The sequence below is a fragment of the Perca flavescens genome, chromosome 23 (genome assembly GCF_004354835.1).
Source record: "Perca flavescens isolate YP-PL-M2 chromosome 23, PFLA_1.0, whole genome shotgun sequence".
NCBI classification, from domain to species: domain Eukaryota; kingdom Metazoa; phylum Chordata; class Actinopteri; order Perciformes; family Percidae; genus Perca; species Perca flavescens.
The window spans coordinates 26,929,208-26,956,896 of NC_041353.1; the positions used below are offsets into that span (position 1 = coordinate 26,929,208).

At 40.3% G+C, this 27,689-nt stretch overlaps 1 protein-coding gene across 1 annotated transcript in view; it reads left to right on the forward strand.

Annotated features, from left to right (window-relative positions):
• large1 (LARGE xylosyl- and glucuronyltransferase 1) overlaps positions 1-27,689 on the forward strand; it is a 253,489-nt gene that overhangs the window by 27,399 nt on the left and 198,401 nt on the right. Inside the window, exon 2 of the mRNA XM_028570704.1 lies at positions 11,564-11,749. Within this exon, the coding sequence (XP_028426505.1) occupies positions 11,644-11,749 (106 nt within the window). The 5' untranslated portion in view covers positions 11,564-11,643. The remainder of the gene's footprint in view (positions 1-11,563; positions 11,750-27,689) is intronic.

Genomic DNA, 27,689 nt, shown 5'->3' on the forward strand with positions numbered 1-27,689 from the left:
ACAAACATAAATGTACAAGTCTACAAAACTAAGCTTACATACAAGTTTAAAACTCCAATGACATACATCATACTGTTGATCCCCATTTGCAGGGTAGTGCACACGTCCCTCCCTGCTATCACAGAATACTAATAAGTGTTCAGCTAAGGTAACGTAATTAAATGAAATGCAACTCCCCCTGCCCAATCAATGTACTTTTCTCCTCTGTGGGTAAATCAGGAGCCATTTAGTCTACAGTACAATCTGTACTCCTGTCAGGATAATGTGGATTGTTTGACCTGTGGTCACTCTTGATTATCATGTCCTCTCTGCTAACCTCCACTGAACAGACGCTGCTTTTCATCTTTGTATTTATGCCAGACTGTGTGGCTGTAATACATATGCTTGGTTGTGCTCAATGTGTTCTCATCACATCCTGTTCTTTTTCAGTTCTGAATGTCTTTCAACTGCTTCTCATGGGTGGTGTCCGAAATTCCATACTAACATTCTATTTAGTTGGCTATAAAAGTATGTGAGATTTTTTTAGTACGTCCAAAACTCTAGCATGAAACCAATAGTACATGAATTGCATACTATTACTGGTGAATGCTACAGTATGCAAACAGTGGCCACTACGGCGGCATAAGTATCCCACATGCAATGCGGTAGTAACGACAACGTTCATAACAGACAAACGGATGGCAACCAAGGCAGCTCTGTAACGTCAAACACTTTAATTTACATGTCTACTTACTTAAAATCTGAGATTATGTCACCTGCGACTGTTGTAGTTGCTGGTCTAGTTATTTACCTTTTTCAGTATTATGTATTATCTGGCGATGATAGAGCTGAGGTCGGCAGGGGGTTACCATGGTTACGTGTCTCCAACTGGCAAGGAACCTCTCAGGAACTTAAAAATGACAGCTTGGTTCTGCCACAAAGTATGTTGAATGTTAGTACATATTGAGTATGTAGTGAGCAATTTCGGACGTAAACCGTGGTCTTCTTTAGTAATATAACTGGCTCGGGTGTCATGTGACCTTAATATGGAACCTCGGTTACATGACAATTGACTGACATTGGTCACTTGATTTTGACCATTGGCAACTGTGAGATGTGGCTGAAAGCTCAGAAAAACAACCTACTAAGTGGACAGTGAATTATGATTATTTTGTCACGCATACTGATCCCAAGGTCAACAATGAACTTCCATGCTCAAGTAAATGACTACTCTTAAGTCATTGTCTAAAGAAATTACAGATGGATACTAACAAAAGTTGGTAAAATATTTGTGAAAATATGATTATTGGAAACATTATCAAAATATAACACGGATTAGGTTAAGTGATTAGAGACCTAAGAAAACATAAATATAACCATACAATAATGAAATAATCCACTAAAATTTATGAGGTTTATTGCAGGTCATTTTATTTCACCACAGCAGTATTTGATTCAAAATGTCCTAAAAAAAAGTATTTCACATTTTCCCAGTTTTATTTGTCGATCAAGACAGACTTCAACAACAGGCCAGAGTATGTGGGCTGTCCACTCATTCAGATCGAAGCACAGACAACACTGGAAAAAATAAATCTGTGTGGATGTAAACATTACGTAAAAAAATCTGTGATATTAATCAAATGTTTAATCGGTATCTTTACATGAATATAGCATGTTTTGAATTAATCTGCATTTGTTCAAAACACAAGACATTGTAAATGTTTTTCCTTTACAATATGTATCGAAGTAATCCAAGCACATTGTTGTGGGTACACACACACAACAAACAAAACCTTGTTTCATTTACTCAGTATACAAGAATTGTGAAGTGGGAGGAGCTGTGTCACTCCTTGAACTTCCCTTCGTGTTTTGTTGATCCGGAAACCCCGTGCATTCCAAACAAAGAGGAACTAAACATTAATTGCCAACTTGCAGTATCTAACGGTTATCTCTGTGCTGCAAACACACAAGATATTTTCTCGTTCTGTCAATATTTCTGTCTATTACTCCCCACATTAATTCTACTTTCAGAATAAGGACTGAAATGTCTGCTGTTTGTAAAGTCAGTAATACTTATAAATCATTTAAAGCTATTTTTTAATCCTCCATCTTCAGCTTCTTAACATATTTATGAACGTAAGTCAATTATGTTACTGTCTAAATGGCTTTTCAGCGGTTAGAGGTTATCCCCAACTACATCATGCTCATTAATAAGATGAACAGCTGCTGGCTCTCTCTGGACTGGTTTATTGTGTGCTTTTATACATTAACTTTCTCTATGTTGGAAGTAATTTGCTTTTTTGTGTGAAGATTACTTTCCTGGTAAAACAGGGAGGCTACGCTAAACATTTAGTGGGTTCTGACTATTAATAATCACATCTCTTTCTGTAAGAGAGGCTTGGAAAACTTGGCAGTGAACCCATTCTTAAAAGTGCATACTGTGTCATAGACATGCCAGGTAATCAAAGCTAACTTGTCCAGTTTGAGCCCATAACTCCAGAGTGGGCTGGTAGGATTGGTCATTGAGTGAATATTATAAGAATTCATATTAATGAAGAGTATGGTGTAGACCTGCTCTATTTGAAAAATGCCCTGGGATAATTAATGATGCCAAATGATTCGGCACTAATGAAACTGACTTGATCAGAAAGCTTTGTAAAAAGGGGAGATTTATGTGCTGAGAATTATGACTTATTATGAATAAGTCAAAATTCATAATGTATTATGAATTATTTAAAAAATGTGATTTAGTGTTAGAAGCAGAACCAGTAGTGTGCCCAAGGAATAGCAGCTGTCAGTGTGGAAGGCAGATCTAAGCTGTTGCACCACAGTGTGAACAAGCAAACATGATCAGATTAGTTACAATATAACCACTTTTTATGCCAAAATCTGAGTAGGATAGTAAATATACAAAGCCCACAACTGTAAGGGAATAGGAATATGAAAGTAATATTTAATATTAAACAAAGAAAAAAAGTTTATGGTATCATAAGTGCAATGAATTTTATTTTATTCTTTTTATTTAATATTTTTATGTATTTTATTTTAATAATATTAATTTTTTATTTGCACAGAAAATAGATTGTGATGTTTTTTTTGTTTTTAGGATAATTGTTTTTTATTGTTTTTCTATATCTTTAAACATACAGAACAGACAAACACAACTGAACAAGAACAACAACCCTCGCCCAACCCCTGCGGTCTCGAGGAAAGAAAACAAACAAATAAACAAAAAATAAAAACAGGAATCACACCTTGCCTAGTCGCTTTCCTCTACTTCTTGTGATGCTGAGGTCATTAGGAATGATACTTTTGCTGCTGCGTTTTTCCATAGGTCTATAGTCGATGACTTGGCTTTGTTAATCCTTGCTGTAGAGAGCTCAAGCATAACTATGTCCAGAAAATACGCCAACCACTGTTTTATACAAAGCAAGTGGAGTGGGGGGGGGGGAAGCCAGCGGTGGTTGACCCAGCTAGCCAAATTTTCTTCTGTCTCCCAAGTAGGTGTAATTTAGAGTCATCATTAAATAACAAAACAATCGGGTCAGTAGGAGTTCGACATCCTATCACATCAGATATTATTGATGTTGTTTTATTCCAAAACTCTTGTACCTGTTCACACTCCACCATGTGCAAGAAAGTTCCACTTTGTTCAGGTTGACAGAACGTGCAATAGGGAGTACCCCTAATGGTAGGCTAACGTTACTTGCTGTGTAACGTGTTATTAGTGTTTGCAGTGTGTGCAGAGCGCAACACAGACATTTAAGTGGCACCGTAATCCGCGTTGCTATTGCGTCCGGTAGATACCGGGCACCGTTGCCATATTGGCACTGGATTTTAATGTGCGCCGTTAATGTGAACAGAAAATTGCGTTGCCTGTATCTTTTCACGACAAATGCGCATGTGTGGAAAGCGGTCCAACAACAGCTGAAATGGCATACTGCTTCATAGTATCCTTCAACAAAGGAGGAATCAAGCACAATATGGATGTGAAATCAGTTATAATTAGCCTATGTGAAAATTAATTGTGATCTCAATATTGATCAAAATAATCATGATTATCATTTTGGCCATAATTGTGCAGCCCTATATATATCCTAGGCCAGTGATTTTCAACCACTGTGCCGCGGCACACTAGTGTGCCGTGAGAGATCGCCCTGTGTGCCGTGAGAAATTATCAGATTTTACTTAATTTGTCCAACAACTTTTTTTTTATTGAGTTACTGCAAATAATTTGCCATTGTTGCGCATCTGTGCCTGCAATATGATGACTGGCAGAGAAATTAAATACTATTCTGTATCAGTAGGTGACAGTATAGCGCAATAATGACCTCGTTGATTTAAGACAATAGAATTACTGCCAGCAGGGCTCCTGACTGACCAAAATTCGAGAGTGTGCCACTGAATTTTACATCCAGTCTCACATGTGCGACCAGTAAATTTTCCACCTTTTTTTACACGTTAAACATTGAAACTTCGGTACTTGAGAGCGCGTAAGCGCCAGCTTATCTGTCAAAATTGACAGGGAGCGGAGCTCTGACACAAACACACACACTCGCACACACGCAGAGCTGCAGACCGTGCAAACTACGTCGGCTCTGCAGTTTTGTTGAAGTCACAGTGAGTCACGGAAATGCAGATAAAGTGGTTTTAAGTGTGGTTACAGTTTTTAATAACTTAATGCAGACAGAGTTTGCTGACAGCAATGGGGCTGTGAGTTTACCTTATATGTTGCATCTTCAAAAGTGACACTGAATTTGAAACAGCACATTGGAATTTATGCATCTATTATCAAAGTATTTATTAGTAATAGAAATATTTGGTTAGCACGTTGATTTACGGTGTGTGTAGGGCCAAGATCATTGATGTAAGCCTGCAAAAGCAATGGATACATTTTTATAAATGAAAAATGCAGATTCTGATCTTATTAGGCTACAATGTGTCATTTTGTAACATTTTTGGTTGGTGGTGTGCCATGGGATTTTTTGAATGTAAAAAATGTGCCGTGGCTCAAAAAAGGTTGAAAAACACTGTCCTAGGCTATTTATTTCAGATAACTTTCATTTACATGTTGTTACGTGTTGCAGCTGTATATTTTCAAACTGGTAAAGGAAACTCTGTCTTTGCATTTTATTTTAATCACAATCTGTTTTAATAAAAGAGCTTGTGAAAAGTTTTTTTTGACTTAAAACTGAGAACAGAGCTATATATTGTGCATCGCCATTCAGCGTTAACGGCGACGCAAGGAAAAATTTGGGAGCACTTAAATTTTGTGCTGGTGTACCTAAATAAAAAAGTTCGGCGCATCAGTGCAACCAAGGCAAAAAGTTAGTCTGGAGCCCTGACTTACAAAGTTCTCAATGCTTCAATTTACATGTAGGGACCCTCATTATGCTACCGTGGAAGGGTGGTGCTATTTTGAGCCTTGTTAGTGGTATAGAAATAGTGATTACTTTTTACTTTTGCGTGGCCCAGATGATTAGCGTTATTAGCTTATTAGCGGTTTTCCCTAAAACTGGTCACATTCGATTTGCATGAAAACATATCCCAGAGAACAGTCAACTCGGTACCCATGTATTATTAACCCCTAGGTTCATTTTGTGCCAGAATTGTCCTTTAAGTGAACATTTGAATGCAGGACTGCACTGTGCAGTATCAATAGTTTTACTATTAATAGTTAATAGTTTTACTTCTTTTGCATTTTGAGTTCTTCTTCTACCACTGCCAATAACAACATTCTTAGTTAGAGAAAGGGTGAAAAATAAAAGCATGGCACTGTTTGCCTGGGGGCACCAAATCATTATATTATTCAACACTTCATGTAATCTAGTTTTAATTGTGTTATTTTTTTCAAACCGCTATTACATAATATTTTATCTGATAGATCTTATAATCTGAAAAACACAGGTGCCAACCGAAAGTTATCTTCACTTCACCTTTTAAACTGACTTTAGCTTTTTAGATAACAGACACCAGGTCCTCTACTTCCTTAAAGGGGTGATAGAATGCAAAACCGATTTTACCCTGTCATAGTTGAATAACGACAGCTCGGTGGGTAAATAGGACATACATAGAAGCTCAAAATCCCATTGACACCCCTTTACTATGAAAATCTCATATTTTGAAACTGCCGCTGAAAACGGGTGAATCTCAACAAAGGTAGTGCATCACAAGACCTGTACCTTTGTCACGCCCATGGGTGTATTAAGAGAAAGGTCACGCCCCAACATTTACATAGGCTACACAGCTGACCTAAAATCAGGTATTGTTCTGAATCTAGGTCTCTGCTATTCCATTACAAAATTCACTTCTGAAACTTTTTTATGCGAGAAATCAACTATGTAAAGCTCAAATATGGGCCGCTTTATGAAAATGGATGGCTAATTGCAAATTTTGTCCGACTGTGTGTCGGAGTTCAGCGGCTGGTGCTGCCTGTGTTGTTGCCCGCCGCCTGGCCTGCCTTCCTTCACAGACCCCGGCCTGCTGTGAGCTTGATTGAGCTCCGTTACGTCTGGCAGCCCACAGCACTCCATACCTGCGCAAAGTCACCCTTTTTTTGGGCTAATGGACTACCAAATGTCGCTGCTCTGACAGAGCTCCAGGGCCTGCAACTCCCCTCTTCCTGCTAGCTAAATGCCCGGTGTATGTGAGTGAGAGTGCGGTCAGCGAGCTTGTAACGCCAGCAATCTCTTACCACAGGTTCCAGTTAATCTTTTAATGTGTGTAGTTATAATGTGTTGAGTTATTTAAACGAACGATTGGGGAAATAAACGCTGCTTGTCCGCGAGTCTCATTGATAGAGCCTGTGGCTGGATGTAGCTAGCTCTATCAATGAGAGCTAGCTAGCCTCCTCTTAGAATTGCTCTGAAATTCACCAATATTCATTAACTTGAAATTGGACACCATAGTTAGCTTTCCAAAACATTTAGGTAGATGTTATATAAGTGGCATGACGAAATTCAAACTGTAAATATACTCGAATTACGCCGAAAATGAAGCTATCCGTGATTTGTAGCTACACATAGCTAGGATTGAAAGGACAGTCGCAGCTAACAAAATCCCTAATCTTCACAAATATTCATTAACTTGAAATTGGACACCGTTGTTAGCTTTATAATACCTTTATAATACCTTTATAATACCTTTTATGTTGTATAAGTGGCGTGACGAAATTCAAACTGTAAATATACTTGAATTACGACCAAAAATAAAGCTATCCGTGATTTGTAGCTACACATAGCTAGGATTGAAAGGACAGTCGCAGCTAACAAAATCCCTAATCTTCACAAATATTCATTAACTTGAAATCGGACACCGTTGTTAGCTTTATAATACATTTAGGTAGATGTTGTATAAGTGGTGTGACACGTGTGTAACATGTGGTAAGAGATTGCTGGTGTAACAAGCTTGCTGACCACGCTCTCACTCTTACACACGGGCCATTTAGCTAGCTAGCTGGAAGAGGGGAGCTGCAGGCCCTGGAGCTCTGTCAGGGCAGCGGCGTTTGGTTCAAAAAAACGAAAAAACTGTGACTTTGCGCGGGTATGGAGTGCTGTGGGCTGCCAGCCGTGACGAGGCGGCGAGGCAGCAACACAGACAGCACCGGCCACTGAACTCCGACACACAGTCTTACCAAATTTGCAATTAGCCATACATTTTCGTAAAACAGGGAGTACAGTAGTGCAGTAGCCATTGTGGACAACTCAACCTAGATCATTTAAGATACTGTGATTGTCACAGTTCTCACGTCACTGTACGCACCATTAACTATTTACCTGAACAGTTTACAATGTTGTATATAGTATCATTGTAATCCTTTACCATTAAAACATATGGGTAGACATCACCTATTCCGTGTTATAATTGGTCTGGTCATGGCGGAAAGCAAAATGGCCGCCACATGGCGTTTCTACGATGGCTCCATTTCGAAAATTGATCAGCTCCCGAACTGTACAAGTGTACCAAATTTAAAATTTAATGGAAAAGTGAACATAATTTTCACATATCACCTGGTTATTTATCATATTTTTCACATATCATGGCACCTACTTTTGATGAAACAAAGGACATTGCCCTCATTCTGCTTTCTTGCAACATAATGCCTTTTTTCCTCTGCATCCCTGCATGACTCGATCTGCTTGCTCAGTGGCATGACACCTCACTTGACTTTGGTGATGTCTTCAGTGTAGCATTTGCAGTGTAAATCTCAAAATCCAGTGGAGAGCTAACATCACACAAAGGTCAAAGGAGCCGCTGAAATGATTCATAGTCCGCCTATTAAAGCGGAGGTTGTCATACTTGAGAGTCTTGTTTAATCTCCTTTAGCCTCATTTAACCCCATCTCACTCTACACGCTTCACATTGCCCAGGCCACAATAAAAAACGATGAGAGGACTATAAATACTTTTCCATGCTTGAAACCTGCTCCCTCTACTGCATACTACTGGGTGACAGTATGGTTTTTGGAATCCTGGCTTGTGTATGTGCCAGCCTCCACAGTGTCAGCCAGCGGTATTATGTTTTATCACTGGGCAGTCACTGGTGAAGATTAAAAATTGAGTGAGGTCAAAAGGTTAATTGGACAAATGTGGTTGTAACGGAAAGAGGATTTTGACTAATATCATTTAATATGATACTCTCTGCCTTGCATAGCACCGGAAATTGACAAATTAGTTTAGGTCATCAAAGTCAGATTAGGATTTGACTGCCTGATTTAAGCAACATGAATCTCTTCAAATTGGCAGGTAAAAAAGGTTGCTTTGTGCTTGCAGTCATTATTTGAGTTTTTAATATAAATTCAGTATGAATGGTTTAATGAGCTAGATAAGTTGGCTCCATGGAGACTTTATCATTTGATTGGTCATCAGGGCTCAACATTAATGCTTGCCCACTTGCCTGGGGCAAGTAAACTCTGTGTTAGGTCAAGTGGCATGCCTCATGCGGTTGTCTGATCGGGAAAGTGGAAAATAAATGTAATCTTGTGAGTGAGTGTCGCTGCTCAGGGACAGGCTCGTTCAATGGCAGAGACACTCTTTCTGTTCTTGCCTTTCACAATAAAAGCACTAGACATATATGTGTTTTTTGCTTAAAGGAAACTTAATAAAATAGCTTACAGTAGCTAAGTCTTAGCTATTCCTATTTCACAACAAAACAACAGAAAAAGGCAAAAACACTGCACAATAGCTTGAAAAGCCAGAGGCACCAAAGCACTTGTTCCCCCAGTAATTGAAGGAATACGTTAGTTCCAGCTTTGTTATTGCTACTTATTAATAGGCGAGCATGCCGTGTTTCTGGTTAAATCTCAGGATGGATGTAAACTTCCGGTTATTGTAGAATGCTGCTACCGCATGCTACCATTGAATGCTTGTCGTCAAAAACATCCAAAACTGTTAATTTTCGTCGTTGTTGTGTTTTTTATGTTAATGTTTATGTTAATGTTTTTACTTTGTCTTGACTAATAACGCAATGACGTGTAAACGTACGAAAGTGTCCTTTCAAAGACGGGATGACAGCTCTTCCAGCCACCACTGCTGTGTGCTGCAATGTAATGTCTGCAAGATGCTTTATTGGTGATTTTTCCCGGTACAAAGTCCTACTATATACTCTGCTGCGGTATCATCAATAAAGGCTTCTAAACCAAATACTACACAACCGGACATGTCCCAGCAGTAAAGTGACCGGAATTTGGGAAGAAATGACCAGCATTGGCCAAGATTACAGCTATGTCGTGTTAGCATGCAGCTACGTAATAGTTAGCTAGGATTATGCTGGGCTCTCACAGAGATTTCATTTGTAGCCCCGTTTTTAGCTGATACTTTCATAAAAGTATTAACACATGAAGTGAGAGGTAAAACCTTTGAAGGGCTAGTTCATATTTTTAATTTATCAACTTTTTTCATCAAATTTTAGCTAAAGAGCATCGCATCCCAAACCTTAAAGGTGCAAATGTATACATTGGTAAGAGTATTAGAGAAAGACGCCAACCACTAAAAAATGTAAACCGTAACAAGGTAATAAGGACAACGTTTTGGTTGATATCTTGCTAGCCCCTTTCAAGTTTCAAATGCATTATGTTCATTCCTTAGAGCAGAAGTCACTGGTATAGGCCACGATATATGTGAAGCTCACTTTTGCGAACTAGTCTCTGGTTTTTCGACTAAGAGATAACAAACTGGTGTCAAGATATGCTTTGGAACTAAGCCAGAACAAAACAGTTTTTTAATTGTACTTTGCTTACTAGCTGCAACTTGGTCTTTGTTTGTACATTGTCATTTTGACCAGTGTTCGAACTATACCGTGGCCTTCGGGGGAGCCCACTTTCTTTCCGGGGGTCGTGCGCTTGCGACTTACAATGACTTACAAAGATACATAACAGCTACAAGTGTATGCACTACAGGATTTACCCTATAATACTTTATCGACAGGAGTAGATTGGTCAAATAGCAAACAGCCAGCCACAAATAGTCTATAAACAAAGCATCAGGCTGTTTTTGAGATTTCACATGAACAATGGTTAAAGTTACTCAGGCTATTGAAGAATACCATAATTCCTCCGTCCAATTAGACCTTAGCGACGCACCCCAAGCTTCCATCCTTAACAAACAGCCATGTATACGGGCTCTTCCAGTCTCTCCACTGCTGGTTGTTCCAATTTAACGGGAGAGAGAGGAGCAAGAGGGGTTAGGATCATCTTCAGCCAGAGAGGACTTTATTTCTTCAGCTTCTTCTTGTGTTGTCACCCCGGTGGGAGGTGTGCTAACAGGGCTTGCAACAGGTGAATTAGTTGTGCTATTAACGTCATCGCTACACAATTTCTTAGTAAAACCAAAATGAATTAAACTGCCTTGTTTTCTTTTTGCCGTATCTATATGATGCTTACTGCAGAATGGATTTCAAGGACTTTGTGCGCCGATTAGGCCTCCAACGTTTATATTTTTTCTACGAATCCTTAAGTGAACATGTGCTAAACATGAGTTGAATTTGCCACACCTTGATGCTCATAACAAGAATAGCATGTATACTTATCTTTATTGAAGTGAATTAGGTTCAAATCGCCGACACGCATGAATTAATGATATTTTTGCAATAGTACACATGATAATCAACAATGATCACATTACACAAAACTGAAATTGCACGTCAAAATGACACATTGTCAATATTTTTAGAGACCCCCCAAAATTTCACAAATCACATTTTCAGGGGAGCCCATGTCTTATTAAGGGGAGCCGAGCTCCCCCTAGCTCCCCCGTAGTTCGCACCCTGATTTTGACACAAAAAAAATAATCTGGTGTCCCAACCCTTAATGTTCTCCAGACTTACCAGATTTGGTGCAAATACAAACTATAGATGATTGTAATAGCGTTTTCCTATTTTTTCAGTATTCTGAAAATTTATTCATACATACCATTTTATTTTTATTTTTTATAAATCGTGTCTTTTGGCGCAGGCGGTAAGATGTATTTAACTTTGTCAACTCGCCATATAACAGAAGCCATATGCTCAGCTGTAATCCTTTCCATACAGGATGTGAAATGTCTGCACCTTGTTTAACTAGTTTTTCCATCTCTCCCTTCTGATCCAGTGCCATGAATCAGCCTGGACAACAGCTGTTACCCACATAGAGGTCACTTTACCTCTCTTTCCATTACTTCAGTCAAGAGGATGCTGGGAATTTGTCGTGGGCGCAGGAAGTTCCTGGCTGCCTCTCTCGCTTTGCTCTTCATCCCAGCACTCACCTGGCTTTACCTGTCAGTTGGAAGCTTTCAAGGTAAGCACAGATCTCTAACTATCTCTAAGATCCTTAAGTGCTTTCACCAGAGGTGTTGGAAATATTCACGTTTCTTTAATCGCGTGACCTTGATTGCAGGATCATATTGGTATCATTTCTATCATCATCACTACTTGAGGTACAGATTTTAATGATTTTTAAAGGTCCCATGGCATGAAAATTTCACTTTATGAGATTTTTTAACATTAATATGAGTTCCCCCAGCCTGCCTATGGTCCCGCAGTGGCTAGAAATGGCGATAGGTGTAAACCGAGCCCTGGGTATCCTGCTCTGCTTTTGAGAAAATGAAAGCTCAGATGGACCAATCAGGAATCTTCTCCTTATGAGGTCATAAGGAGCAAGGTTACCTCCCCTTTCTCTGCTTTGCCCGCCCAGAGAATTTGACCTGTCCATGAGAAAGAGAGACATCATGGCTTTCAAACGAGCAAAGTGGCAGTTGGTCAAGGCCACACACCCAACCTCCACCTTGCACCCCCTCTCTCCTCCTCAATAGCCACAGACACAGAAATGGCACATACTAAGGAAAGCTCATTGTGGGACTGGCTCTAGTGGCTGTAATTCTGAACCATGGCTGAATTATGACTTCAGATACAATATTAGGGGACCACTAAAGTAAACGGATAAAAGGTCTGCCGAAATAACAACATCATGATGCCGATTTGTAAAAAGTCTGAATTCATACTTTGTCGGGTCTGTCAGTAAGTTGACAAGCAACAACTTTTAAAATGCTTGTTTTCTGAATTAAGTTAAAATTGATCATGGCTATGTCAACATTGTAGCTGCTCCATCAACACAACAACCAACACATCATTACAGAACTTAACCTGTAGTCCAACTTCCCCACTTACATTTCCCCAAGAAAGCTCCTTTTTCTCTGGCCTCTGTACAAATAATGAGGTGAATGAATGAATTTTATATCGTTGTCGGAATATCAACTGGTGCACCAAACACATCGCGAAAGGCTGCGACACACTGCGAAAGACACCCAGAGAGTTTCTGCGTCAGCTGAAATCACATATCCAACATCTGCTTAACGCAAGTTATATCGTTATCGCAGTATTCAACAACGTTATAGCCTATCGCATAGTTTCCTCATATCGTGCAGCCCTAGTACGAGTACAAAATAAACAGATTAGGAAGATACTGTAGGTATTACAAATAAGTAGTAAAGAAGGACAGATTGGTTGTTGTACAGATAGTACTGTAGAGCTCTGGGTGCTCACAGACAGCTACAATGATTTGTTCCTCCATTTCTGATGCAACGTCAGGACATCAGGAGTAGGGTTGGGGTTGGGTTCTGACGTAAACGGTAGTAACTAGACCCAATAAGAAAAAAAATTTCAGTGCCTCATTTCGGTGCTTGACTTTTTTTTACCGCCCCCTGGTGTTCCGCCGTCAGCTTGCGTGACGTCAGTCTACTCAGCACACTTGTTGATCAGAACTGATAGTGAGAGGATCAATGAAGATGCCAAAGGCAAAATGCTCCAAGGTTTTGCTGCATTTCACGTTTAAGGATGCAGACTCTGCGACATGCAACAGATTCCTTAAACCAATGTCATGGGAGGTAACACGTCAAATTTGAAACATCTGGCGACACATGGAGTTTATTTAACAATGCACCGTTTTTGATAACCTCACTCAGTGTCCGCTGACTTTCTGCTTAATGTGAAACTCATAACAAGTTGTGTATGTATAAAAAACAATGATAGGCTTTTGCAACACAACACCACACACACTTCTCAATCAAGTTGAAATATTTCCACTCACTACTATGCAAATTTCACCTCATTTGCTTTGCACCATTGACATAATTTAGGTCCCACAGCAAATTTACATCTTTGCATTGCCTCTTGTATGTAATCACACCACCGAATTCGCAGTAAACACAGGTGGTATGAACTTACCTTAACACAATGAAAACACATTAAAGGAGAACTATTATGCTTTTCCGTATTTTCTGTCATATATATATATATATATATATATATATGACATTTAGGTGCTACACACATAAACCCAGCTGTTATAAAAAGCTCTGGACCTCAGCTATCATGAAGATATGGTCTCCAAAGTTTATCCACTGTAAGCACTGTCAAATATGGTAATAAGCTATTTTCACCTATTTAACTATTCTATTTTTAAAATCGGATGACACCAGTGTGTTCCCCATCCCCAAAAACCCCAGGGTGTATCCACAATTCTACACTAACAACTTCTACTTATGAGAAATATACCAATATATTTAAAAGCTTCAACTCCCACTATAGCCGCGGCCCAGAATCTGTTACAAAGCTTGAGCACTTGTAGTTCTTCCGGGGTGGGTGGGAGGATGTGTTCAGCTCCTCTTTCTGCTTTCTGCCGTGAGTGGGCTTCATTCCAGCCGGCCGAGCACACAATACATGAGACAAATACATGAAACTGTATTTTATTATTGATGCTATCTTTATTGTTTAACTCCTCAAATACAACGTTAGACAAAAACATCAATATTACGAATATTATGTATTTGTATCTTTTCTATCCGCCGAGCGGTAATTACGACATCACTTCCGGAGTCTTCAACTGATTTTTTTTAAACGTTATTACGATGCATAACTTACTGGAACAAAACTGAGCAACGTGTTGTTGCTGGTGACAAAACTACTGATTATATATATTTATTACATGGCTTGCTTATATTCTAATGTACAATGCGGTCTGTTATTTTCTTGATAACAGACCGTTGCTAAGTATAACACACCGTTGCCATGCATAGCAGAGCGTTGCCATGGACGCAGTTCTGTTCCCTCTGTAGGAGAGCTATCAATAAATCCGCTAGAAGAAGATTGGCGTCGGGGTCCTGATCACCCCGTCGTTGTTGTATTCGCTATAACAACGCTCTACATTATCCCTTACTGACATTGAAGCAATACTGGCGTTATAGACCCGCTGATCGCTGTCTGATTCTGTGAATGAATGCCCGCATTGCATCGTGGGACATTGGCTTTGAATGCAGCTCGGCTCATATCGTAGCCTACTGTTCTGTCTTATTTACTGTAATATTACACCGGTAATAAGACCGAAATAATATTATTAAAATAAAGAAATGCATACCATGATAACAGCTAAATACTTGTTGAAAGATGAAGCGTTATAGTTTTAAAAATATCAATAAACAACAAAGCAATCCAGCTTCCCTGGCCGAAATAGACCGAAATAATAACATTAAAAGAAATACATATAAACCGTGATAAGATCTGGTGAATAAATGTTAAAAAAAAAAAAAAAGTACCAATAATATCAAAGCTGCATCAAGCTTCTCTGCTGCAGCCGAGTGGCAGAAAGTTTTGTGCTGTCAAGATTCTCATTGAAATACATTAGTATAAAAAACGTGACCCCAACACGTAAATCTTTTTAAATCTCACAATAGATTTAATTTCGTAATTCCATCACGAACTGACGTGAGACTGGGTTGCGTTAAACAGTGTAAAGTGTGACTGTATTTCACTGTAGAGGATTCCAACCCCCGGGACCTAATATATATGTATAACAGTCTGCTCTGCAGTGCAGCAGCTGCTGTTGTTGGAATAACCCAGACGGTGCATTCACTTGCAGCTGCCGTTTTCGGAATAAAACAACACAGACAATGCGTTCACTTAAAACAGGTAGCCTCGTGGTGCATTCACAGTAATTGTAAAATACCATTTTCCCATCTGGTGGTTGTTTTTGTCGTTCAACAGCAATTTACTGGTGAAATAATAATTGTTATAGTTATTACATTATTATTAAATCTTTAATTTTGACCATGGCCTTAACAATAAACAAGTTCCTGACTGTTGTTAAGTACCCTTCTTTTTTTTCTTCCTTTGTTTACAATAAATAAATAATAAACTAATACAAATCTTAAAGTCAAGTTCATAAAGTAACTTTCTTTGCATTCATTTGATTCCCAATCAAGATACACTGGTAACAATTGATTTCCATTGTTAATATGTACTTAAAAAGAGTTCTGAAATGCAAAATAATAGAATTTTAATCATGTGATAAAACATGCAATTAATTATTAGTCTCGTTCAAGATGAGCCAGGTCAGTGCAGAATCGATCACTGGCGATCGCCACCCACTGCATGCCGGTTAGATTTATTCTTTTATTCTTTATTCTTTATTTTATAAAGGACAACACACATTAATCAGCATTTCTGTAAATGTGCCAGTGTTAGCCAGCCGGCTAATTTTCAACTGTAGTCCTTTGGCCAGATGATTTTTGACCAGAGTGACAGGAAACATGTCTGACTTGATCTCTACTTGCTCTGACGTCATGCACACAAACGATAACCTCACGAAATCAAGGCGGACGCAGGCAGCGCAGTTGCTGACCCAGAGCATGCTGGGAAACACCTGTCTTCAGATGATCGAACAGCTGATTGGTTCAGAATCGACGACATTGTATATAAACTTTTTATTGATTTTGAATTGGAGGGATTTTAACGGCTATTTGTCTGATTTAAAGGCTTATTCTGTACAAACCACATGTTGTGTGGCTGATAGTTACATTTAGAAGTCAGAGAGACTAAATCTGTTCAGATTACAGATCATCTACAGTGTGTTGTTAATTAAAATCAGCAACAGATCGCATGTAGAGCATTTTGACAGCTACTCTGTCATAATAAAAACAACTGGAGACTGTGTACAAGCTGATATATGGGTCTGATAACATTTTATTAAATCGGAATCGGACTTAACAGGATGTTAGTGTTTCTGTGACTTCCTGTTCAGCCTGAAGGCTGCTGGAAACGGCTGTAAAACTGTCTGACTTGACAGCGGATTTTTGTCATAACCCCCGGCTGCTGCCGCCTGCTCTCGTCCACTTTACAGGCAAGGCGCAGTTTATCTCGAATGAGACTTATTACTTGAAGCCTGACCATATGGATTTTCGTGTGATATGTGATCCCTGCGTTTCTCGAGTGATATCGTGAGAATCCAGCTGCCGTGCAAGGTAACCACTCCAGAGTCTCTCATTTCAACACACACAGGGGAACAAAATATAAAACACAATAACACCAGTAACAATGCAGGAATACATAACATAAGGCCTTAGTATGCTACAATTAAAACATTACACACATTGATGGCATTGTTCTCGACTCTTGAGATACAGTATATACAGCATTGTTTACGACCACGTTTTCACCACTTTCGTCATATTAAACTCAGGTTTTATTCAAGTAAAAAGTAGCTGATTTCTGGAACATGTGTATCTACAAAGGCGCATACTTGACATAAAAGTATTTGACTTCTTACTTATTGTCGTCTTGTACAAACTACCAATATTAGGTTGATTCCAATAAGAATCTTTCATATGTTCGCCACTAATTTAATCCATATAAAAAAAATAACACCTTGATCAATGTCTAGAATTTAAAAAAAATGACACTACAAGAAAAACATATGTTTACACTGTTGGAATTACAAAATATAGAAAGAATAAACAACAGCATTGTTTTAATTGTTTGCTGTACACCATGTCTTAATATCAAACATCCAGAATTGTCCCAGAAAGTCTGAAGAAACAAATGTCCTGTGGATAAAGTCACCCTTCCGTCCTCTTTTTCTTCTGGAGGTACTATAATAATGAATTACTGAGGCCTGTCCAAAGTTGATTACTTCCGGAAGACAATATAGTCCAGGAGTTCTTGGAGAATTTTTAATGAATTTGACTCACAGGATTGAAATGCTGCAGTAGTGACATTATTAATTATGATTTAAATTGACAATTTTGACTCAGGGTCACAGTCACTGGAGACTGTATATGTGAATACGCTCCCATAATACAATAGCGACCACAGTCTGCAAAGTAATTATTGGACTTGGCAGTAAATTCCTGGCAGTGGGGAGTAAATCTGGGAGTGTAAGTTGTGAAAGGACCTTGCTGCAGGGAGCCTCAGCTGTAGGTGAGGCCTGAATGTGTGAGACAGGAAGAATGAACCTCCACTGGCTTGAACTCTGCCTTTTACACTACCTCTCCCTCTCTCCATCTCTAACCTCTTTTCTTTGCTCGGTCTCTATCTTCACTGTTGTTTGCTTCCTCTTTCTCTCTTTTTTTTTCTTCTTTTTATCTGTCTGACAGAGTGAGAGAGATGGCAAGTCTCTGGGGTCTTCAGTGCTTTGTCTGAATGAGCTACCACATATAGCAAGCCTGCAGAGAGAATAAGGTCATATCGATAGAGAAATATGTCATAGGGCTTAAAGTATGTGGGCATCCTTTTAACATACTTGCCTAGCGCTGTTTTCTATGGTTTGGGCTAGGGCTGAGTATTGATGCTGAATACTATATTGAAATATGTATGTAGCTAGGGTTGGGGTTTGATAGGGTGTTATTAAATCTGAATCCTTTCTTGTCCCATATCAAATAGATTTTCACCTTTTTTTTGCTCAGCAGCCAGAGACACAGCAGTTGTTAGTGGCCACCTTGCATGCAACAGAGATTATGAAATATTGATGAAATATATGTGACACTTTGATAGGTGTAGCCTATGTATTTTCTTTACAAATGCATAACTATTAAGTTGCTTAGCTTGATTGATATAATATGCATAGAAGTTGAAGTCGCAGCCGTAGAGTGATGTTACAGAGTGATGTTTATTTTCCCTCACAAAAGATCTTTGGCTGAGTACAGAGCACATTAACCAGAAGGCTCAATAAAAGATTAATTAGCATCAGGCTGGGTGTAAGTTTAATTTGTCTGCATAGTTTTGGCCATGTAATTAAATTAAATTCTGGCACAGAATTAAATGGATTGCATTTATATTTTCTAATCTGAACGACTACTCAAAGCGCTTTACACACTTCAGGAACCACTCACACACATTGGTGGCCGAGGCTGCCATACAAGATGCCACCTGCTTATCAGATAAACATGTATACACATTAACACACCAAGGGCGCAGCATCAGAAGCAATTCGGGGTTTAGTGTCTTGCACTAACCACAGCAACATAAGAACAGGCGCTAAGCACAAGATCGGCCTAGGTACAGGTTGTGTAAAGATGCCCCTGAGAAAGTCCAGCACATAACAGCGGGGGGTAAGATGCAGGCAGGTATGGCATACATGAAATGCCATAAAAGTGGCTGGCATAGTGTACAGAAACATCTGTGCCAAGTATAGGCTAGAAGTTCAGAAGTCAAAGTGGGAGGCATTTCCAAAGGTGGCTGAGAATGACAGAGCTTAGATCCTGTGAGACTTCCAGATCCAGACTGTTGATGGCTAACCAACCGGACATCGTGGTGGTCAACAAACCGCAGAAGAAAGCAGTTGTGATAGATGTAGCAATACTAAGTAATTGCAAAAATAACCCCAAACTGGGACAGTGGCTCCAGCAAATTCCAGGAACAACATCTGAGATCTGACATATATGAATATTTGTGTGGAAAGCAAAATAAAACACTTAAGTGTGTAAAGTTTTCAGAAGCACCAAAACCTGGCAACAACCCAACAACTTCTTCTCCCTCAACCAAGCATCCCCCCCCCCTGGCTACAACTACATCTGAAAACCCTGCCCCTCCCGCCATGGAGGTGGCCTCGCTGTTATTTTCAATCAGAACTTCCGGATCACAGAATTCACCCTCTCCTCAGTATCATTGTTTGAATATCTCACCTTCAAAGCCCTTTCCTCCATGACAGTCATCCTCATTTACCGGCCACCTAAACCAAATCCCTCCTTCCTCTCTGATTTTACTGAACTCCTCACACTAGCATCATCTCTCTCTCCACGTCTACTGCTACTCGGTGACTTAAAAATCTACATGGACATCCCCACCTGCGAGCTCTCATCAGAATTCACCATTTTACTGGACAACTTTACTCTCAACCAACATGTCATATTCCCCACCCATGAAAAAGGACATATCCTCGACGTGGTCTGCTCCACTAACCACCGGTGCTCGACCTCCATCCATGCCTCTTTCCCCTCTCTAATCACAAACTGATACGGTTCACCATCCCTTCTCTAACCCCACGCCCCCGCCTCCTCCAGAGAAATCACCTTCCGCAACCTTAAATCATTCGATCCCCACCATCTCTCTGACCTCTTCACCCTGTTACACACCTGCACTCCGGAAAAATTAAACAAACTGGCTGCCAACTTGAACGTCTGACAAAAAAATCATCTCTCACAGTCCACCATGAAGCCTATAAACTCCACCCTGCCTACAAAGACACCCTCATTGCTGCCAAATCTGCCTACCATCCTCACCAACCCCTGTCAAAACCCCAGAACCCTCTTCTCCACAATGAACAACCTCATCAAGCCTCGGACCAACACCCTCCCTACCTCTACTCTGGATCTCTGCAACTCATTCCTCCACTTTTTCGCTGACAAAATCAACATAATTTACCAATCTCTATCCCCTGTGTCTGACCTCCCTGTATCTACTCCAGCACCTACCACAGCCCCTCTTCTCCCCATCCCTCCTGACCTCCCGACACCTCCTCCTCTCCCAGTTTGACTTGGACCCCTCCTGAAATCTCTAAACTCATCAGCTCTTCCAAACCAACTACCTGCTCCCTTGACCCCCTCCCTACTCCACTCCTGAAGTCCTGCCTCCCCGTCCTATGCCCCTACCTCACTAACCTCCTCAACTCCTCACTGTCCCTTGGAACTGTCCCCTCTGCCTTCAAAACTGCCAATGTCACCCCAATCCTTAAAAAACCTGGTCTGGATCCCTCCTCCCTCAACAACTACCGCCCAATATCCAACCTCCCCTTTCTGTCTAAAACCCTGGAACGTATAGTCTCCTCACAACTCCAAACCCATCTTCATGCCAATAACCAATTTGAACCTCTCCAATCTGGTTTTTGCCCCCTCCACAGCACAGAAACCATTCTCCTCAAAGTCCTCAACGACCTCCTCACCTCTGCTGACACCGGTTCCCTCAACATCCTTATCCTCCTCGACCTGAGTGCAGCCTTCTATACCGTGAGCCATAACATCCTGCTCACCAGACTCAAAGACCTTGGTATTGAAGGTACTGCACTCAGCTGGCTCTGCTCCTACCTTTCCAACAGATCCCACTTAATCTCTCTCCATAACCACACCTCTGCCACAGCCACAGTCACTCAAGGTGTTCGCCAAGGCTCCGTACTTGGCCCCCTCCTCTTCGTCATCTACGTCCTCCCCCTTGGTCAGCTACTCCGCCACTTCATCCTGGACTTCCACTGTTACGCCGATGACACCCAGATCTACCTCAGCATCAAATCCCCCCACAATCCTCCCCTCTCCCACATCAACTCCTGTCTGTCAGCTATTAAAACCTGGATGCAACACAACTTCCTCAAACTCAACAGCGATAAAACAGAATTCCTCCTCATAGGCTCAAAATCCACACTTAGCAAAATCAATAACCCCACTCTCACCATCGACAGCACCATTATCTCCCCAGGCCCGCAACCTTGGTGTGATCTTTGATTCCACCCTCTCCCTTGAGCCCCACATCCGTCATGTCATTAAAACCTCCTTCTTTCACCTCTGCAACATTGCCAAAATCAGACCCTCTCTCACACCCCCCGCTGCTGATGCCTTCATCTCCTCCCAACTGAAATACTGCAACTCACTTCTCCTTGGCATCAGCTCTACCTACATCAAACTACTCCAACTGGTCCAGAATGCAGCCACCCGACTCATCACCCGCTCCAAATCCTGGCACCACATCACTCCAGTCCTAAAACAACTCCACTGGCTTCCTATAAAATAGCGATACAAATAGCTTCAGTGATTGGTTCACCCCTTCCTGCTACGCATCTAAAGGCTGCTGCAGCAGGAATAAAGAGTTGGGCTCAGGTTTTTATTTTCTGACCCTAGTGATCGCCACGTCTGGGTGATACCGTCAAATGTGCGTTAGCATGTTAGCATGTTAGCATGTTCAAAATGTCCTTTTCCCTTTCATTTAGACTTTCCTTGACCCTTTTAGGCCTTGATGCTGGTTGGAAAGACAATGCAAATTAGCATGGGAACAAGCTCTCTGATTGGCGAACACCTGGCCTATTATATTCATAGCTTTCAGTCACGTGACTGTCGCCGAGGCCCGAGAACTGGAGGGAATAAACATTCTCTTAAAGTGCTTATATTGTGTTCATTTTCAAGTTTATAATTGTATTTAGAGGTTGTACCAGAATAGGTTTACATGGTTTAATTTTCAAAAAACGCCATCATTTTGTTGTACTACACAATGCTGCAGCTCCTCTTTTCACCCTGTGTGTTGAGCTCTTTGTTTTAGCTACAGAGTGAGGCATCTCACTTCTATTCTAGCTTTGTTGGGAGTCGCACTTGTGCAGGCCTAGGTCAGCACTACAGTCAGAAGCAGAGTATGAGGGCGTGCCCTGACAGTACCTAGGTAAGGACTACTAGCCAGTCAGAAGCAGTGTATGAGGGCATGCTCTGACAGTACCTAGGTAAGGACTACTAGCCAGTCAGAAGCATAGTATGAGGGCGTGCCATGCTAGCAGATAGACGAGCATTATAACGTGTTACAAAGTGACGCACGTTTGTCACGGACGTAAAGGCTGGACTACAATAGAGCTTTGGAGCAGCTTGTGAACATTGTTTTCTCTGGAAGATGGTAAGTCCCTTTGGAGTGGTATTCTGTCTTCACGATTGCGTGTCTGGGCAAGGTTAGACAGATAGCAAACAGAAACTCCAATAAACTGTGTTTTATAAGATGTGTGGCTTTATTGATTGCTGTTTCTGTAAAACTGAAAGATGCAATACAAAGCATGTACTGTATGTGTAATATACTTAATGCAATTAACATTATACTTGAATGCCCATGCATTTTCCAGTACATGTATTTTAACTTATCTCCACATGGTAACATTATCTGATCTAGCATAAGTATGCAGCATGGTAAGTAACTCAGGTAAGTATTAACATACATACAGCTAACTTGGCATAGACCTCAATAGGAATGCTCCTTCAAGCTAGCTGCTAAGCCGAAAAGTGAAGCAATATATATTCAGTGTATATATTCACCTAGCAACTGACGTTTCTTTTCACAGATTAATTTCACCATGAAAATACTCATTCTAACATTTAGCATCTTTACTTACGAACATATCTCCAAGGCTTAAATGAAAGGAGGCACTGATTCACATGCACACAGTAACTTGCTCTTTGTTCAACTGAAAATAAAATGGAGAATGGAAAGCAAAACTTAAGAACACCTTAGCTCTACCTAAAATGTCCACTAGGGGTCAGTATATGCAAAGCATAAACAGGTGACATAACAGGTGGACTTTGGGCTTTTTCAGTTTGTAAACCTATAATGTGAACAAAAAAATATATAACACAATAAAGGAAAGGAAAAAAGCTAAAAAGCATAATATGAGCACTTTAATACATCCATAGAGCTAACATTACTGTACCAGCCTGTCAATTTGTTTTATCTTTTACAGCCCACAAGTGTTTAGATCACCGGTCAAAGGAGGAAAAATAAAGATATAGAAGCTGCAAGTTTTTAGCACCCACTGCATTATTTCAATCATTTAAATGTGTGTATTTCAACTAGCTAAACTACTCTTCAACTCCTCGTCCACATTAGAAATGCTGTAGAAACACAGATCCTTGTCCACGAACAAGTCAGCTCAGCTTCTACCACACTATAGCCAAAATGTCAGATCATGGGTGTAAATTTCATCTAACAGTTGGGAGGAACAATAAACATAACATTTCTTAAAGGTACAATATGTAACATTTCTGCATTAAAAACAACCATACCTATGTTATATACTGTATAGTGAGTTGTGTTCTTACACTATCCCAAATGTTTCCACAAATTTCAAACCCAGAGAAATCTGTTATTTGGTTCTTGACACGGGACGTTTCCTTTAGTCACATGTTAGTGGTGTCATACAACCTTGAACCCTCTAGTTACTCATAACTTCTGTCAAAACACAGGCACCCAGATGATGCATTTGAGAGTAATTGTAAATCATCTCAATGTCACAGAAAGAAATACTAGTAACCGTAATACTGCTTTTTTGCCACACAGTCATTTTGTGATTAATTTCATGCCACTTTGCAACACAGTAATACAGCAGAGACCTTATTTATTGATAAATTTTAATATCGATCCAGCTTAACGTTACTACAATGTGCTGGTTGACAAGTAGCTAACATTGATGCTAATGCTTGGTGGGTAACGTTAACATTATAAGGTTACAACATCGTTCAACATAAAGTTATTTTTAGCATGATTGTTTTGACCAGAGATAACAGCACTGGGCTAACCCACGAATGAGTTCACCAGTAACGTTAACGTTAGCTATATAGCAGTGGCGGCTGCTAGACTTTCAAAGAGGGGAAGCTCATTTTCAGCCTACATCATAAAAATTGTCCATTTATTTATACGTAATTTCTGCCCTACGTTCTTATTCAAGACAGGACACCTGTGGACAGGACAGAGTCATATTTAGCTAATGTGTCTCTGAACTCCATATAATTCCCCTTGTTGGATGATTCACTACTCTCATCATGTCCCCTAAATGACAGCTCCTGCCGGCCAAGCAAGGATGTCACATCAATAAGGCGGTTTAGGAAGGCCCTGTTTTGTTTGACTGGTTCATTATGTTTAGCCACTTGAATGCTAGCACCTTCATTGATTGAATGTTCAACACTGATCCTGCCCATGCAACTTAATCTTGCACACAAACTCACATGTTCATTGCTCTTTTCATGCCTTTTATATGCCCTGTGAAAGTTAGACAGATCTCCTTACAACATGGCATCATGACTTTGGGTAAACATACACGCCACTTTCCTAAAGCCAAATGGCATGTTATTGTATGCATTTTCAGCTATCCACGTGTATGTCTACGCTGTATACAGCAGATGTAAACATACCTACCACGTTGCATGTTATCGCGAGAACGCGACGTACTATCGGGACTAACGTCACACACCTGTTAAAAAAAAAATGGTTGGGTTTAGGAAAAGAACACAGGCTTTAGTAACAAAACAGTGACAAAAACAAGGAAAATAACGACAAAAACACGCTTAGGAAAACAATAAACGGTTGGGTTTAGGAAAGAAACATTTGGGAAGGCTTAAAAAAAAAAAAAAAAAACAGCTGAAAAATTGCCACATGCAAACCCGGCTCTCCCGTGTGAAAGTCCTGTGTTTTACCCATCTGCCACCCCAACCTGCCTCTGGCATACAAATTGGCGTGTCATACATACGCCAATTCATGAGATCAGTAGGGTACCCTACGATTATCGTAGGGTACAGATTTGATCATTGGCAAATTATCAAAGATGTTTTATCAATATTAATAAAGTTATGAATATGGTTATTAATAACTTTATCAAATCGACAAACAATCAAAACGGGGCACCACCCTGCAAGTCAGGGACCAACAATCAAACTGTGGAACAGTCTCATTTCTGTGGTAATCCTTTAAAAAGGAAATAAAGGAACGGGTGAATCCAAGCACGGACCTGATCGACCAGCAATTATTACAACAAGTACACAAATAATCACAAGCAACTGCTAATTAAGCATAATAAGATTTATTAACGTCACAATTATCAGTAGCTAATCAATAATCCTTATAAACTCCTTAATAAACTTATATATCTTTTACAATATCACAACCAAAACAAAGCAAAAACAAAGCAGCATGTGTCATGGACACGTCTGTGTGTGTGTGTGTGTGTGTGTGTGTGTGTGTGTGTGTGTGTGTGTGTGTGTGTGCGAAAGAGGAGGGGCGGTGTCAAAATGTAGTTCTAACACAAAAACCAAAATGGCTACTCCTGTGAGCTGCACAAAACTATTTAGCCTCAAGAGGGCGGTAGTGGTGCTGCGTGCACGGGGAGGGGCTGAAGAAGCCAAGGGGGTTACTAGGCAACGCGCACGCTTAGCCTAGTATGCTAGGTCATGTGTTAGCTCTGTACAAGGTGATGCCGACTCCACGTGTGAAGCTAGCACCGTTAGCTCGGGAGCTACAAGCTAGCTTGTGTCCGTGTAGGTGTATGTGTGTGTGTGTGTATAATTAGTAAAAGGAGACAGGGTAAAGAAGGGAAAACACTCTGATCTTAGTTATCGATAATGACCCAGTCCACCTTTGCCACTCAGGTCTGGGCTAACGTGTAGTTTGGACAGACTCTGAGACTTTTGTTTTGCTGAGGAAAACGTCACTATAACCACTCCAGTGGCTAACAGCTGATTTTCGCGATTTTCTCGCAGACAGTAATTAAAACTCTGTGAAAGGAGTGATTAAGCAGGTAGCAATTACAGTTATACCCAGCTACTTAACACAACCTAATCAACCGTATCATAATCACTAATACATTCACAGAACAGATTAATAATCACATATGGACCAGTACATGATTAAATCAGATCACCTTAATGGCAACAAGTGGTAGCGAACCCTTTGCTCATTAATAAACACACTACTTATCTCTGCCCAGACGTAAGCCTCCTTACGGTGTGTTCAGTCCGTTTGTTTCTGTCCATAGATTTCCACAGAAATTAAACAGAACGAATCCCTTGGCGCTCGTCAGCAGCCACGGAGAAACTTCCTCCAAAAAGGCAGAAAGGGGGAAGTTTAGTTGACTTTGAGAAGAAAACGTTGTTTCCTTCTCACTGCAGATATGAAAACACTGGTGCGTTTTCAAGGATCCACCGAAATAAAATCCACTTTCTCCAGAAAATGGAAGTTCAGCACAAGCGCTTGTGCGCTCCCCTCAGCAACGGAGTTGCAATGGAGGATTTTCCTAGGATCAGGCTTTTTATAGGTTAAGACCCCCTGCTGTGTTTATGGTCCCGCTGAACCAATAGGAAGACTTGAAACTCTTGAAAGGGTGAAGACTACAATCTTGTAGTTCTTTGACTTCCTGCCAGTTGTGAGGCGTTTCCCTTCTGGCTGGCACTTTCGCATAGAGGTGTGAATTACCCCGGCTTTGGGGTTTACATGCAGGCCAAGATTCCTTTGTCTCTGAGCACATGTGTGTCCTGTATCCAGAGGTCAGTTTAATCTGAGGCCTTTTGGTTAAAATCAGGTTTAACCAGACTCTTGGTCCCCAACATCAGTCTGCTCCTTAGGTTAAATTGAAACAAGGAATATGGTGTATAATTGTATGAAATGTATGATGAAAATTGGCTCGCAATTTCATCAAGTAAATACCAAGAAATAGGTTGCAGCAGTTTGTCTTTCGATTACACTTGCAAAATCCGCGATGGGACTGAGCTCAAATAGCTTCGGCGACTTTTTTAAGTACAAAATCGCTGTCAATCAAAAGGAGATGCAGTCTTTCAACAGACCCTCCAATCATCACGCAGAAGCCTGGAGTCCAGGCCAGCCCACTCCTCCATTCACCCCAAGACAGGCAGGACATAATCGCAGCATTTATCCAATGACCGTCTAGTTTCGAAGCACTGAAAAAAACTGTTCAAAGCAGCCCCATTGATGTCCATGGACGCCAGGCTTCAACAGGGAAATGCTACGGGAATGTATGAGAAGGAAATCGAGTCAGTCAACCTGCTATATGTAGCTGATTCTGAACAAACTCGTCTTCAAGATGAACGTGTTCTAACTCATTTTTAGTCAATAAAATGTTAACACAATAGTACATATGTATTTGACCATTATTTTTTTAAACATTTTAGTGTATTTATAAGTTTGTTTTATAAGTCTTACCTGCTGCATCTTTAACTGACCAGTCAATCTATTACCAACATTGTGCTGAGCAGAAATAATTTTTTTCAAAGTACAGGCCAAATTTAGTTTTAAATGAAACAAAATAAGTGTATCAAAACACATGGCAAAAATGAGGTATTGCCATGATAGTTAGTTAACTAGCTGGGTGATTGGGAATTGGGCATTTTTGAACATCAAGATATAGTTGGAATCCTTGGATGACGCCAAACTCTGCTCACCCCATGATGTCA